The 15,214-nt window shown below is 35.5% G+C and overlaps 1 protein-coding gene across 1 annotated transcript in view; it reads right to left on the bottom strand.

Annotated features, from left to right (window-relative positions):
- The window catches only part of LOC129248085 (serine-rich adhesin for platelets-like), a 138,610-nt gene that overhangs the window by 3,279 nt on the left and 120,117 nt on the right, over nucleotides 1–15,214 (bottom strand). The window contains exons 9-11 of the mRNA XM_054887519.1: nucleotides 9,013–9,135; nucleotides 1,889–1,991; nucleotides 984–1,165 (exon numbers count right to left, since the gene is read on the bottom strand). Of these exons, the coding sequence (XP_054743494.1) occupies nucleotides 984–1,165; nucleotides 1,889–1,991; nucleotides 9,013–9,135 (408 nt within the window). The remainder of the gene's footprint in view (nucleotides 1–983; nucleotides 1,166–1,888; nucleotides 1,992–9,012; nucleotides 9,136–15,214) is intronic.

Raw genomic sequence — 15,214 nt, 5'->3', positions numbered from 1 at the left:
TTCGGTGACGAAAATGGAATTGGATAGGGCATAATCATCGGGTGTAGCCTGAGACTGGTAGCCACAAGAAAGCGCAGGCGCGGGAGACCATCCAATACGTGTAGATTGGTTGAAACAGAAGCGCTTCAAACAGGCCATTCATGGCGACAAATTAAATTTCTTGCATTGAATAAATCTAACTTTAACTTTTTTGTTCTGGCCCTATGTTTCTTTTAGTAATGACGGGCAAATATAGAAGACCTTTTACCAATCCTAGCCAGAGATGCTTTCATACCAAATTAGAAGCTTCTAGCTAAATGTTTACTATTTATGGGCAATTTTTATATGAAACGCTCACTCTATGAGCCAGTAGAGTTCATGTTGATGGACTACAAACTATGGTGGATGGTTCCAATCGATATGGAATATTCTTCTAATACTTTTTTATCTTTTGTTTGGACTACTTCTTTTTCAAAAAAAAAAGTGTCACATATAAAAAAAATATATGTATGTATATTTTTTTGTAGAGATTCGCAAAGCCGAAAGTGAGAATTAATTCGAGAGAACTTGCGGAAAGCGTTATTTTTTGCACTATATAAATTAAAAGTTCTGCCACACAAGCTATATTTCCTTATCAAGCCTGATTACGACATATTCGCCGTCCTTTGGCAAATAGGCAAGCAAAACTTTTCCAACCACTAACGAAACGAACCGCAATGATCTGAAGAAGTAATAAAATGTGGAAGCAGAAATGTACGAGGAAATGTTCATGCATAGTCATGCGTAGTCAAATTATAAGTATGTATGCATGCTGATGCTGCTGATGGTGATGGTGATGATTTGCAAAGTATCACATAATTTTGGTTTAAATGAGCCAACAAGACACAAACACGCACTCATACAACTGACAGCCAAGTAGAGATTTGAAGCAAACTTAATGTCGTTAGAGTGAGAAAATAACAATGGCGCTGACAGTCGAGTATAGACTATACTTTAGTACTTACCACTACAGCAACAATAAAAACGGCTGCCGCCAGCACACCCGCTCCAAAGTAGGCATTATGCAATTCAATGGGACTCTTCAGCACAACCGATGAACCGAAAGTTTTATCATTAAAATTTCTGGCGCTCGTATCATCAACCATAAACTCACTGGAACTAACGACGGTCTCCACCACAAATTCATCTGCCACCAAGTATGCGAAAAGTAGTAGGAAGTTGAAGTCAAAGCAGTAGTTTTGCAAGAACGAGCGCACATAAAAGAAAGAGAATGTAGGAAATCAGCAAAAAAAAGAAGAGAAATTAATATTATGTGTTTGTATATGTAGTTGTGATGCTAAGCAACAAATTGGAACGGTTAACGTCATATAAGACGGTATTTAAGTACTTAAAGAACACAATTAAGCGGGGAAATATATTTATAGTGCAAAAGTAATTTTACGCCACTAAATTTATAGTTATTAGAAACTTAAGTGAGGTAGCCGTATTCGCAGCTGCATATTAAAATTTGCCTAATGACTTGCATTAAATATTTCTATACTCATTTATTTTGGTTTAGCATATTTTCAGGCGAGCCGTCCATGTGCCCTCCCTAGCAGTTGCATTAATTTCGTATATCAATTTTATGTTCTATGCGCGCTTTAAAAATTTATTCGTTTAAATTTAATTAATTTCATAACCTGGCATAATGACTAAAATTATGTACGGCACGCGAGCATGTGCCAAGCGCCTACTTACACGTCTGCATACACATACATACATGGTATGTACATATACATATATCTCACTTTTGTCGTATGTGTGCAGTAAATATAACTGCGGCTTCCGACTGCCGCCACTGACGGCATCTCTTAAATTATGCTTAGTTACACTTCGGAGCGCATAAGGCGCCGTGGACATACTCACTCACCTTCACACATATTCCCCGTATAGCCAGGTCGACAGGCACAGTAGAAGGAGGCGCCGCTGGTCCAGCAAGTGCCGCCATGTTTGCAGAGATTTTCGTTGCATTGCTGTGTATGCCGGGATGGCGGGAGTGGGAGTTAGCGTTAATGTGAAAAAGTGAAAAGTAAAATTTAATTATGCCAGTAAATTTTCTAATGTATAAAATATGCATGTATAGGTGAGTGTGTAGGCTTGTATGGATACTAAAGTTAGTTCCGAAGTTCAGTTGTGCGGACGTTGTCATAATGAGGATATAATGTGAGGTTAGCATGGCGCAAATGATTATATATTTTCCTAATTATTTCAGTGTGAAAAAGTTGGAGAAATTATGGACTTTTTTGATAAATGATTGTGATAATTTACGCGATAAGTTATGCTTAATAATAAACGTGTATAGATTGGGCAAAGAGGGAATGCTGCATACTGTCTTTCCATAACTTGACAAGATTTGTGAAATGAATGACGTCTCTGGTGGAAAGTAATACATAAAAGACTAAAGGTAGACTGCCAAAGTATGACTGCCAACACCTCTTAGAAGACATGCAGAAGTCGACCATACTGGACACATGTGCGTAGTTCGTAGATTTTTAAATATTTAGGCAATAGTAATCGCATGGGCGTAGAACTTGGACTACGCTCCACCAGAGAAATCCCTTGAAAATTTTATCCGGGATGTGTAATCTCCGGCAATAGCCGAGATGGATTAAGCTAAAATAAGATAAAATAAAACGAAAAAAATTTAATTGAAGTAATATAAATAAAATAAAATCATTCAAAGTTAAAATCCTTAGATAACATTAAATATAATAAAATAATTTAAAGTAAACAAAATAATTTCAATAAAAACAATATAAACTAAACTAAAAGAAAATTGAAACAATTTAAATAAACTAAAATAAAATAAAATTATTTTATTATAAGTAGAGATTCTAAAATATAAATAAAAGAAATCAAAATATATAAAAACAAAAAAAAGTTATAGCTATGAAAACATTATATGAAATAAAATAAAATAAAATAAAATAAAAAAATAGAAAAAAATAAAATAAAATGATTTGAAGTAAAAGCAGAAAATAGAAATACATTAAATTTAAATATAAAAAATTAAAAAAACAATATCAAATAATATAAATTTAAATGAAACAAAATAAATTATTGGGTATGGGAATAAGTTTCCGCCCTCGTAAAAAAGGTGTTGCTGCTGATACTATTTTTGTGTTCGCTCTAGTAATACACTGAAGGTAATACAATTTGATGGTGTACATTATGTGAGGTCCCGATCGCAGTAGTTGACATTCGTTTGAAGCGTAAAGATTCTTTTTTGTCTGACGTCAAAAATGTCTACGTTCGTCCCGCAGGAACAGCATTTGCGGGAAGTCATGCTTCATTATTACCTGTCAAAGAAAAGTAAAGCTCAAACGTGTCGCGTATTGATCAATATTTACGGTAATCACACTCCATCAAATACAACTTGTAAAGAGTAGTTTTGAGGCTTCCAAAGTGCCAATTTCGAGGTGAGTGATAAAGATCGCGAAGGGGCAACGAAAAAATTCGAATCGTCGGTAAACGTTTGCACGTGATGGGAATGAGAATGGTCTAGAAAGCAGGTAACTGGGTGCCACATCACTTGAAGGAGAGGGATATCGAGAGACGTTTGGTGACTTGTGAGATGCTTCTTGAACGGCAAAAACGATGCAAAGCACTGGCCACTGGCGATGAAAAATGGATCTACTATGATAACACTAAGCGACAAAAATTTTAGAACCTGCCAGGTAAACCAGGTCCATCGACAACGAAAAAAAATATCCATGCTTAAAAGTTTATGTTGTGCATCTGGTAGGATCAGAAGGGTGTCATCTATTATGAACTCATTAAACCATCTGAAACCATCACTGGCGATTGTTATCGACTGCAGCTAATGTGTTTGAATCGAGCTCTCAAAGGAAAGCGGTTGCCGGAATGGGACGGTAGACATGACAAACTGATTGCTGCATGACAACGCCAGGCCACACGTTGCTAAATCGGTCTAGAGATATTTAGAGGAACTGAATTTGGAAATCTTGCCCAGACATTGCTCCATATATATGATAATTGTTAGTCATAATAATGTAATATGTTAAAAATTAGGTAGTGAAACTCGAAAAAATTCTCCCAGTGATACCTCAAGAAACATGACCTTTACCAAATGCTTCTTAATTTATTTGTTTTTGGTGTACGCCAAAAAACAAGCCTTTTTTGAATATGCTATTAGTTTTTCGCCTGGTAAGAGAGATGGCGGGAATATAATTACTCCGAAAACGTTTACATTTAAACTTTTAAAGATGCGATTGTGCTCTAAATTGTAACGACGATATACCCTTTGGCTATATAATTCTACAAGCATAAACTCAATATGCGCCTCGAATCAGCATGGAAATATTTTCGTGTAGGGTCTTTAATTGTGATAGTCCAGTCGGATTAGATAAGACTGCTTTTAAACTGCTTCAGTATGAGAAATTCAAGGATGGTGGACTTTGAATTAATTAACCAGAATTTTCTACTATAAATTCAATGAGCTCAGTAAAAAAGTTCAAGCACTGCTTAATTATTAGTAGGACTCTTTTAATAGTCAATTGCATCTGCTTTTACTTAATTCTTCTTCAAAGTAAACAAATCTGGGTGAAAAAACAGTGCCGTAAATTCATTTCAGCTGCTTGGCTCATCTGCTCTATTTCATTTTGAGCAAAGAGAAAAACTTTGTGATGGTAGTGTTGCAGCTAAAATGATGTGCAAAACTAATAATACCAGCATACATATCTATTTACGTACACACATACATAGATACATATGTACATATCTAACTGACCATCTAAAACAGCGATTTGCATATTGTGGGTCAAAGAAATGACAGCAATAAGAAGAAAAAAAAGAAAATAAAATTTCAAATTGCTAAATGTACTACTTACATACTCGTATGTATCTGTGTAAATATACAGTGGCGTTCAAAATAATATAATAGCAGTGCGACAAATTTCCAAATTTTGATTATTTATTTTTTCATACATTTTTGTTAATGTAAAAATATAGTTTATGGTACAAATAAAGTAATTAAAAAAAAAATAACTAAAAAAAATTTAATTTTTTTATTTTTTTAATTTTAATCAAAAATACTAATGTCTTAATTCGGATTTTCCTTAAAGTTCTAGGCATACAGTTTTGTAGCCCATTAATGTTGGTGTAATATTGTGCAGGTACAAAGTGGATTATAATTCGCGTTGATTTTTCAAAATTTTTTTGGTTTTGTTGCGTATTTTAGTATTTTATTTCATACAAGGTGGCTTAAAACTAATCATCCTATCGAAAGATTTATAATTTGTGCAAATGTCATCGTACATACAATACATACGCATAAGGGACAATATAAAGATTTCCCTCACTTAAATTTTTTTTATTTAGAAAAGAAGCTATTCCAAAATAAATTCGGATGATTAATTTTCCGCCGCCTTGTATAGTAATTTCTTCGACACATAAAAAAATTATCGTGAATTTAAGATTTGTGATGTACAACTGGTGCTTGATAATTTCCTAAAACAAGTAGGGAAATTTGCTGGTTCTCAACTATGCAGTTCTTTTATCAAAATTCAGAGGCATAGCCGCAGCACAGTAATACAATTAATACTCGATTAATTATTTTCAAACCAAAAAATACACTGTTTCGAATTTACAGGTCAGCTAATAATCAAATGAGGCGATGACCACTACGAAGCCAGCAGCAGCAACACGAACAAGAAGATCCCAAAAACAAGCCGAAGCATAGAAGAAATTAAGGATGCAGTCACCAAATTAAACGTAAATGAAGCAGCGGATGAAGATGAAATCCAACCGGAGATTATGTCAGCAGACCCGCAAAGCTAAAATCTTACATCCACCATTTCCGCAGTGTGGATCAACGAGCAGCTGCCACCTTCATGTAACCAAGGCATCATCATCAAACTTCCGAAGAAAGGCGATTTACGCGACTGTGGTTACTGGAGAGGCATAACACTCCTCAAAACCATCTACAAAATACTAGAGACAATTTTTCAAGGAAGGCTGAAGCACGTCATCAATCACCAGAGCAAACATCCTATGCGTTATAGTAGAGCAAGCGGTCGAATGGTGCTGGCTGATATACTTTCTGTTCATTGACTTCAGACAAGAAGATATTTGGAGCCGCAATTTGGCTGGCATTGAGTGCTGTATGAGGGTTCTGAACTGGCAGTACTCCACAATGGTACCGTAAGGGGTCCCGGTGGTCTAGAATTTTCGAAAAATCGATTTTGTTTGTTTGATATCTCGAACGTTAAGAATATACTGTCACATTTTAGGAAAGATATTCCCAGTACTTCTTTTCCACTCCCAGGATTCTTTTTCACTCTCAAAACTTTAAACTCAATCATCTCAAAACTACTTTTCTCGGCCTTGTGTTGTCAAACAAAAAAAAAAAAAGAAACTATTCAACCGAATCGACTAATCGGAATCATATTATTATTTAAATTTTTCTTTTTATTAAAAACTGAAAGAAAGAACCCGATTTTTAAAGTGTGAAATTCAAAACCGCGCCTTTTTATAATTTTTGTTTTACTCTAGAAGAGCCAAAATGGACAACACCGTCCAGGTTCAATTTTTCTCCATTTTTAAAATTATTAAATTAAAAAAAAATAATAATTTTTAATGTAAAATAAATTAAAAGCCTAAAAAGTTTAAATATCGCTTTTCATTTTTTATTGTAAATAAGGATTCCTGAAAATCCTTTAAATTTTCGAGCTCTAGACCACCGGTACCCTTAAAATTGAGATAGACAAGCCTGACCCTTCTCACCGCTTCTTTTCGTCATCGTCGTGGATGGGGTCTTGTGCCAACTCATAACGCGTCCCAGAGGTATTACATGACTTCTAACCAGGTAACTGGAAGATTTGGATTTTGCTGTCGCACAAGGTAACCGATATGCACGCCAAAGCGGATGAACTAGTAACGCTGGCACGAAAAGTCGGGCTTGAAATAAACGGCGTAAAAACCAGGCATTGTGAATCAACCACACGTCGCAAAAACCATTTATTGTGGATCGACCACACCAACGAAAACCACATAATGATAGATGATAAAGGCATGGTGTTCGTTGATAACTTCTGCTACCTAAGCTGCACTATAGCAGTGGACGGCGGAACAGAGGAGGACATCAACAACAGACTCGCAATTTGCCAGAAACATCAGGCTTATGTTATTCAATGCATGTGTCAAGTGGACGCTGCTATATGGAAGAGAAACGTGGCGTGTTTCGAAAACGTTCACTCAGAAACTTCAATGCTTCACCAACAAATGCCGGAGGATAATAAATACAAAATACTCTGGCCTGACATAATATAGGGTCCGGCACTCGAAATGTAACTACTTTTATTCAACACAAAGTAAAAAATGTGTAAAAATAATAAAAAATTAAGAATCAATTTACTTTTGCTCGATATGACCTCCTTTTGCCTTGACTATGGCCTTGAGACGCTCTAGAAATGAATCGCACGCTGCCCGAATGTGTCTTGCAGGTATTTTGGTTCACTCGCGGACAATGGATTTTTTTAGCGCCTGAAGCTGTGAGACGGTGGCAAAGCCTGTTGAAAACTCCATGGGCTGCCTCCGAAATGTTTGTCTGCTCACGGCTTCAAAGCAACCTTCAGAATACTTTCCCGATAATATTTCGTATTTACCTTGACGCCAGGCTCGATGAAAACGATTGGAGAGCGCCCATATGTGGTTACAGTGGCCCAAACCATTACCTGTGGAGGGTGCTGCCTCCTAGTGGCCAATCGATGACTCAAATTCTTGTATGAATGGTCAGTCAAATAAACCCTACCGTTTTGGGAGTTTACGAATTGCTTAGTTTGAAAAAATTTTCTTGTCAGAAAACACAATGTTCGGAAATTGACAGATTTCAGGTAAGTGAAGCAGCTCCTTCGCTCTCTCAACTCTGACTTGTTGCTGCTTTGGTGTGGGATCACGCGCCTTTTGGATCTTATAAGGCTTGACTTTGAGATCATTTCTCAGTATGTGACGGATTCTACGGTCAGATATTTTGAGTTCTTTCGCCATTTGATTGGCACTCCGTCGGCGATTCCGCTCAAGTCGCTTCTTCACTTATTGAACCATTTCACGTGACGTTGCAGTCTTTTGATGACCACCTCCATAACGTTTCGCGATACTACCAGTATCATTGTAAGGAGTAATGGTGCGATAAATGAAAACTTTATTTACTTTAAGCTGCTCGAGTTCACGAACAATCGCTAGTTGTGATTTTCCAGCCAAACATAATGCAATCACACTATTACGTTTACTCTCGGCAAAATGCTTCCGCGTTCTTATAAACAATACTCTGGACTGTCATTTAGCCAACTAATACACAGCTGATGTCTGTGCATCAGCTGCGCGAGCGGTCTGAAGTTGGTTACACTTCGAGTGCAAGACCGTGTAAGTAAAGGAGAATCCTAGAGACAAATAAACGATGAGACCATCTTACGCCAGCTAATAGAGTTGGATAGGCCACGCTCTCAGAAAATCGCCCTACATCATCACAAGAGTGGCTCTAGATTAGAATCCTAAGGGAAGCAGAAGTCGCGGCCGGCCAAAGAACACCTGGAAAAAAATTCATCTTGCCCGTTGGATAAGCTTATACTCTTCAAAGGAGTAATAAAGGAAAAAATAAAAAAAATAAAAAAAAAACACTTTCCACGGACTTATGTGATTTGAAAAAATAAAATTATTTCGAAAATATTAGTTTGCTTAAATAAAAAATAGTTATTAACAGCTAAAATAGGTAAAACAATTTATATGTGTTTTAATAAGAATATAATATTATCATTTTTTGGAGTAAGATTTGCATGCAGAAAAATCCATCTGCTTAAATAAACTGAAGTGTATGCCCCGTTGACTGATTAACCCTTTCAGCACTGGTTCTGAAACAAACAGTTTGTAACAATTCCGATTCCCCTAAAATGTACCATCTATATGTGCGTAGGTATGTATGTGCGTGGCCTATTGTGTGGGTAGTAAACAAATTCTTTTACATAAATCATGACTTACCGTTCGAGGCATTTGATTACAATCCAAACCATTGCGTCCTCCCGGGCATTCACAGCTAAAATCATTTCCATGATCAATGCAGCGATGGCCATCGGGGCAGGGCTTGTTGGCGCAAAAATCCACCTAAATAAGAAGCAATGGACATGTAGTCGAGTGCAGGGGTTCTGTGATACGTAGAGTATACACTTTTTTGTATACGTATATAAAATATACGTATGTATATGTGTATATGCATATGTATGTGAAAAATATATAATATTTATGGAAGGGCAACATTTTGAGAGCCGTGGCAGCAATGCTGCGGTAAATTATTAAATAAAGTATGGAGGAAAAGAAAATAGCAACAAAAATAATGGTGGTTTTTTTGCTTCAGTAGGGGAATCTCTTGATTGTGCGGGAAGGTATCCTGTGTAGTCGAAAATGATTCAGAATTCATTAAATTGTTTACCAACGGTTGAGGATAAGCTCAATTAGTATTTTCCATTTTTGCGTTAAGCGGGGAATATTAAGGCGATCCGGAAATTTATTGATTTTTTTTTCAATAAATCGTTAGTGAAACTCAAAACGTTTTCTCAAAACTAGTTTTTGTTATTTAGGTACACTCCAGCTCAAAAATTGTTTAAAGTTTTTATTTGACTTATTTATACAGTAAAACCCACTTCAGTAGCGAACATTTTGTGCACTATGCATTTTTTAATTAATTTTGAAGAAAATTCATGTCCCGAGTAGCCGAGCTGCTTAAGTACATTAGAATCCTAGCATTTTACAGGTGACTTTCAGAAGCGATGTTTACTGTATATTCCCGCTATATAGTATTTGATTTTCAAGTAATATCTTTGTTTAAAGTATTTAATAGGTTGTTCAATAAGTTTTCCGGTTAGGTAAGTAGGAGTATTTTTAGTAGGAGCATTTTAATCTGTTAATTCATTCCTTGTTAAGAAGCCATTCAGTGTCGATGTGTCACAGCATTTTCTCAGCAGAGCAAATAAACGAATGCTGAAGATGTATAAGCATTGTTCACCATCAATAGGTACAATAGAAAGATGGGTTGCTTAGTTTAAATGTGGTCGTACAAACATTTAAGGCGATCCACGTCAATGGCGTCAAAAACAGCAACAACAAAAAAAAATTAATCTGATTATGGATGATCTTAAATCAAAACAAGAGGCTAAATAGTGGCGTGCACCTCGTTCTTCGGCTCCCAAACGAGTGGGTGTCAAGAAATCGGTCAAGAAGGTGTTAGCATTAGTTTTTTTGTATGCGGAAGGAATTTTGAGTGAGAATTACTTACAAACTGGTAAAACAATAAATTCTGAATATTATTGTAATAGCAAAATTTCAAAAAACCAAAATAAAAGAAGTTGTCTGTAAAGTCGGTTTACTGACGATAGTTTAACGTGACAACGTCATAAGAAAATACTGGTGGAATGGTTGCATTTTTCAAAAGAAAACTTTAATTTTATTTGTTTGATAGATATTTTGTATGGATACAAAGAAGGAGGTAAATGGAATCGCAATGGAATTGATCAAGTTACATTTACACAAACGTGAAAAATTACGAAACATTAATCAAATTCATGAAACATATGTTCAATTTCGATTGTGCATCAGACGTCAATAAGTCAACAACACTAAGAGGCACCATCATCGATTTGACTTTTTCAAAACACATTACCCACGAAACACTCCCTTTCATTTCCTACTTTACTATCATCGTCGAATTTTCAACAGAGAAATGGTGCATTACCATGCACACAGGAAGAGGAGGCATATGCAAATACATACATATATATGCTCACTCAAGTAGGAGAGAGCCAGATGTCGAACGTTGCCGAACGCGGGGGCCGATTGTGCCTCTTTGTCGTTCGTTCCGCGCTCTCGCTTGCAGTTCAAGCTAGGTAACGCCGCATGAGCATTTTTTGTGCGTGCAGCCGGCTACATCGAATTATAAGCCGTTATCACGTCAAAAAACCTAGTTTGCAAAAGAAAAAAATACTTTTCATCAGGACACCGTTTTTAATAGCCAATAGCTAGAATCCACGAATTAAAGTTCGAATTGTTGGAGCATTCACCGTATTCACTACATTTGGCCCCTAGCGACTTCCATCTGTTTCCGAACCTAAAAAAATCTACGCGTTGAAAACGTTTTTCATCTAATGTTGAGGTCAACAACTGTGGAAGCCTTTTGCAGCCTTTCCAGATGCCCACTTCAGAGCTGGAATTCATAAATTGTGATCTCGTTCAATTGTTCAAGGAGACTGTTTTGAATACAATTTAATAATGATTAAATTTATTATTTTAAACCGTGAAACTTTGTTTTTCTTAATGAGCCGCGAAACTTAGTAAACAGTTTATTTACATATTGCAAAACAGTTATTAAATATTGAAAATATGTTTTTTTTTTTCAAATTTGTTAAAAATTAGTTTTGCATTTTTTTTTCTAAAAATTTGGCTAGGGAACAGACCTTTATGCCCTAAAGATAATTTGAAATCTTTTGATTGAAGACATAAGTCTTTAGAACGTACGCAAATAGCTTTATCCGATGCTGTGATGTATGGCATCAGATATCAATAATATTTTCCGATGAAATACTACAAATATTTCATATACTCACTTATATGAATACTTCATTGAGTCATACATAAGCATCAATAAATTATATGTATTTCTTCTTTGACAAAAAGTATAAGAAAATCAGTAAAAAAACTTAGCTCAAAACCTATTTGTTCTTATATGTTTTCTTCACATATCTTCTACTTCTTTTGTGTCATTGCATTCGTTTGTTGGTTTGCGCCAGGACTAAGCGGCATAGCTGCCAATCATTCATTATAAATGTGCACAAGTCCTTCGGAACTTGTCTCTTCCCTTGCGAGTACTTTTGTTTTCGTTTTCGATCCACGGCTGCCGAACCGAAGGACACTTCTGATATGTCTAAGTCAAAACTGTCGTTGTGTTGCAGCCATTAATTTGAGACCATAATTCATTTTTTCATCTCCTTAGGTGCCTATCGACTACGTAGAAAGAATCACAGATTTTTTCACAATAGTTCTCGGAAATAGTATTCGATGGGAAATGAAAGACCTTTACAGAATGATTTCAATTTGAGCAAAAGTTTTGCTTGTTAATTTTCAAATATTAATTATTGCTTGATATCGAAGCTCACATTGTTGATGTTCTTACTCGGTTGGCTCCTGCGTAGAGAAGCACCTTCACAACTTCGAAATTATAACTATCAAGTTCAGTATTTCAATCTGCGGAAATTCTTTGTATGTGCTACTTTTTAAGAAGCAGTTTTTGTTGTGCTCGTTTATAGAGATAGATCAACCAATTTTGCCTCGACATGGATGCGAGTATTATTATATTTACGAAGTTAGCTTCATCGTATTTTTGTTATACCTGTTTCTATATTTTCGGTTTACAGTTACCGGAATGACCCGGATTTATATCCGATCAAGGACTGTTACTCCAGCAGCATTCCTCGCAAAACTATGGGGAATACTTTGGTGCTACAACAACAATAATAATAAAAAGTATTTTAAAACGTCAATCAAATTTATTGGAAATCCTGAAGCATTGTGGCAATCACTTATTGAAACATTTTACTCCTCAAAAGCCTCACTTATGCTTATTTTGGTATCAGATTATACGCTTTTTGTTTTTTACATAAATATGGACGTGGATAGTTCTTGATAGTCATATAGCTAAAGAAGGCCGAAGGCTATAACCGAATGGGTTGCTGCGTGACCGGGCTCGTCGTAGTCCTGGACACGAAATACCAAATGATAGAAACGACAGCTCGCCCCTCGGCAAAGCAATGGTAAATCTCTTTTTGCCATTGAAAAAGCCTCGTCACAAGAAACCATCTGCCTTTCGGAGGTAGCAGAAAACTGTGAGACCCTCTGCTTTTGCTGTTTGTAGGAAATCATCAAATAAACGCAAAAGCTGGGGCAAATTATTTTTTAATTTTAATTATTTTTATACAAAAATATAGTTCATATTACTACAAAAACTATATAATGTAAAGTTTTAAGCTTTGTGCAAAATTTGTGAAAAACTCGGCAGATTTTCATCAAATTTTCAACCTTTTTAATCAGACGTTCTGAAAAATGTTCAAGTATGCAATTTTATAGCTCATTAAGTTTTTTTTTATAGTCCCCATTTATTTTGACATTAAGTATGTTGTTTAACAATTTGGCCAGGATTTATATACATCGCTTAATGGCAGTGTCAAAAGCGATAAAATTAAAATATACGAAATAATATACAATTAAATAATATACAACAATACAGTACAAGTTTCACTTTACATGATTACATTTTACAACTATTTTTAATTTTTTTTTTTTACATATTTATGGTTTTTTAGCATTTACCAGGTCGCTTGTGCCGGGTTCTCTTTAAACGCCTTTTTGCGTTTCTTTCCCTTTCAAAAAGTTTGTTGATTTCTGTATTAGTGTAGATGTGTTTTTTCAAAGTGCCCTGTTGTTTTCTTTTTGATTTCTTCGTCTACTCTTGCTATATTAAAAGTCCTGTGGATATCTTCATTTTTCGTGTATCTGTCAGACAGGATCAAAATTCGAAGAATCTTAGATTGCTGTCGTTGGATTTTTTCTATATGAGTTTTTCTAGCCGTTCCCCACACCTGTAGTCCATATAGCCAGATTGGTTTAATCATAGTTCTGTACACTAACAGCTTAATCTGCATAGTGAATCTTTATTTAGAGCAGACTAACCAATGAAGTTGTCGAAGTTTTTCTTTTATTTGTTTGACCTTTTACTTTATGTGGTGATTCCAATTTAGTTTGGAGTCCAAGGGAATTCCCAGATATTTAGTAGTTGATTCTATTGTAATTGCTTTATCATTTATTTTAAATTTTAAAGTGCAAGTTTCAAGCACTGTGGCGGTTTTGTGCATTTTTTCCACCTAACGCCTATTCCACATTTTGTTATGTGGAAGTAAACAGCCAACATCGTTCGCAGAAAAAATTGAAAAAAATCAAGGAACTACTTTAAGCTTGCACTTTACATATTATACCAAAATTCAGTGATATATAAATTTCTAAAATTTTATGAAGAAGTTTGAAATTTGGATGGAAATTTGCCGTCATTTTACAAATGTTATACGATGTCTAATTTTTTTTTTTTGCTGTTATGTTATGAGAAGTCGTGAAAGATTTGCCCCGATCTGGTCGCCCATCAACGTCTTCAACGGATGAAAACGTAGACAAAGTCAAGGAAATGGTTCTGGAAAACCATCATTAAAGTTTGAGCGAGGTAACTTGTGACCTTAGCGTGTCTTACGAATCAATTTGCAACATCTTACACCATCAATTGGGTATGAGACGCGTGGCTGCTCGACTCGTTCCAAGAGAGTGGCTGAAGGTGGAAGGCGGAAGACATGCTTGAGAAAGGGACATGGGTATATGAGTTTGACATGCAAACCAGTCAGCAGGTGGCTGATGTGGCTTAATCGCGATATGCTCATGAGTCGAAACCCAAAAAACCACGTCAAATTCGGTCAAAAATTAAATTCATGCTAATCGTTTCCTTTGATTATCATGATGTTGTGTACCCGAAATCTCAGAATTGATTCCAAATATTTCTAGGGTATATTAATATGATAAAATTATCTGGAAGTTATGCGACGTTTGAGAGAGAATGTGCACCACGATAATGCACCGTCTCACAAGGCTCACATGTGAACACTTTTTTTAACCAAAAAATCGACAAATATCACCGAACAATCACCGTATTTACCGGATTTAGCTCTCTGTGACTTTTTCCTCTTCCCAAAACTTAAATTTCCACTCCGCGGACGCCACTTTGAGTCGATTCCATTAAGGAGAATTCGCTAAAGGAGCTGAAGAAGATCTCTTCAAACGCGTTTAAAACGTGCTTTGATGACTGGACTAATCATTGGCATGAACTTTATTTTGAAGACGACAAAATAAATTCTGATGATTAAATAATTATTTTACGTTTTAATGAACAATTCCTGATATTTTTCTGACAGTAGTATGTATTATATAATATTTTTGTTGTACATAGTATGTATTATATTTTTATAAAAAAATGATTAAAATTACAAAATAAATGAACAAATAGTCAAAATTTATCAGCATGTGGTGTACATTTCCTTTATGTATAAGCCAAAGAAGTACTAATACAAAGGCAGCAACAAATAAAAAAAAACTTACACAA

Source organism: Anastrepha obliqua, chromosome 5 (assembly GCF_027943255.1).
Source record: "Anastrepha obliqua isolate idAnaObli1 chromosome 5, idAnaObli1_1.0, whole genome shotgun sequence".
Lineage (NCBI taxonomy): Eukaryota > Metazoa > Arthropoda > Insecta > Diptera > Tephritidae > Anastrepha > Anastrepha obliqua.
The sequence above is the reverse complement of the archived record's forward strand: the minus strand, read 5'-3'. Positions and strand labels throughout refer to the sequence as shown.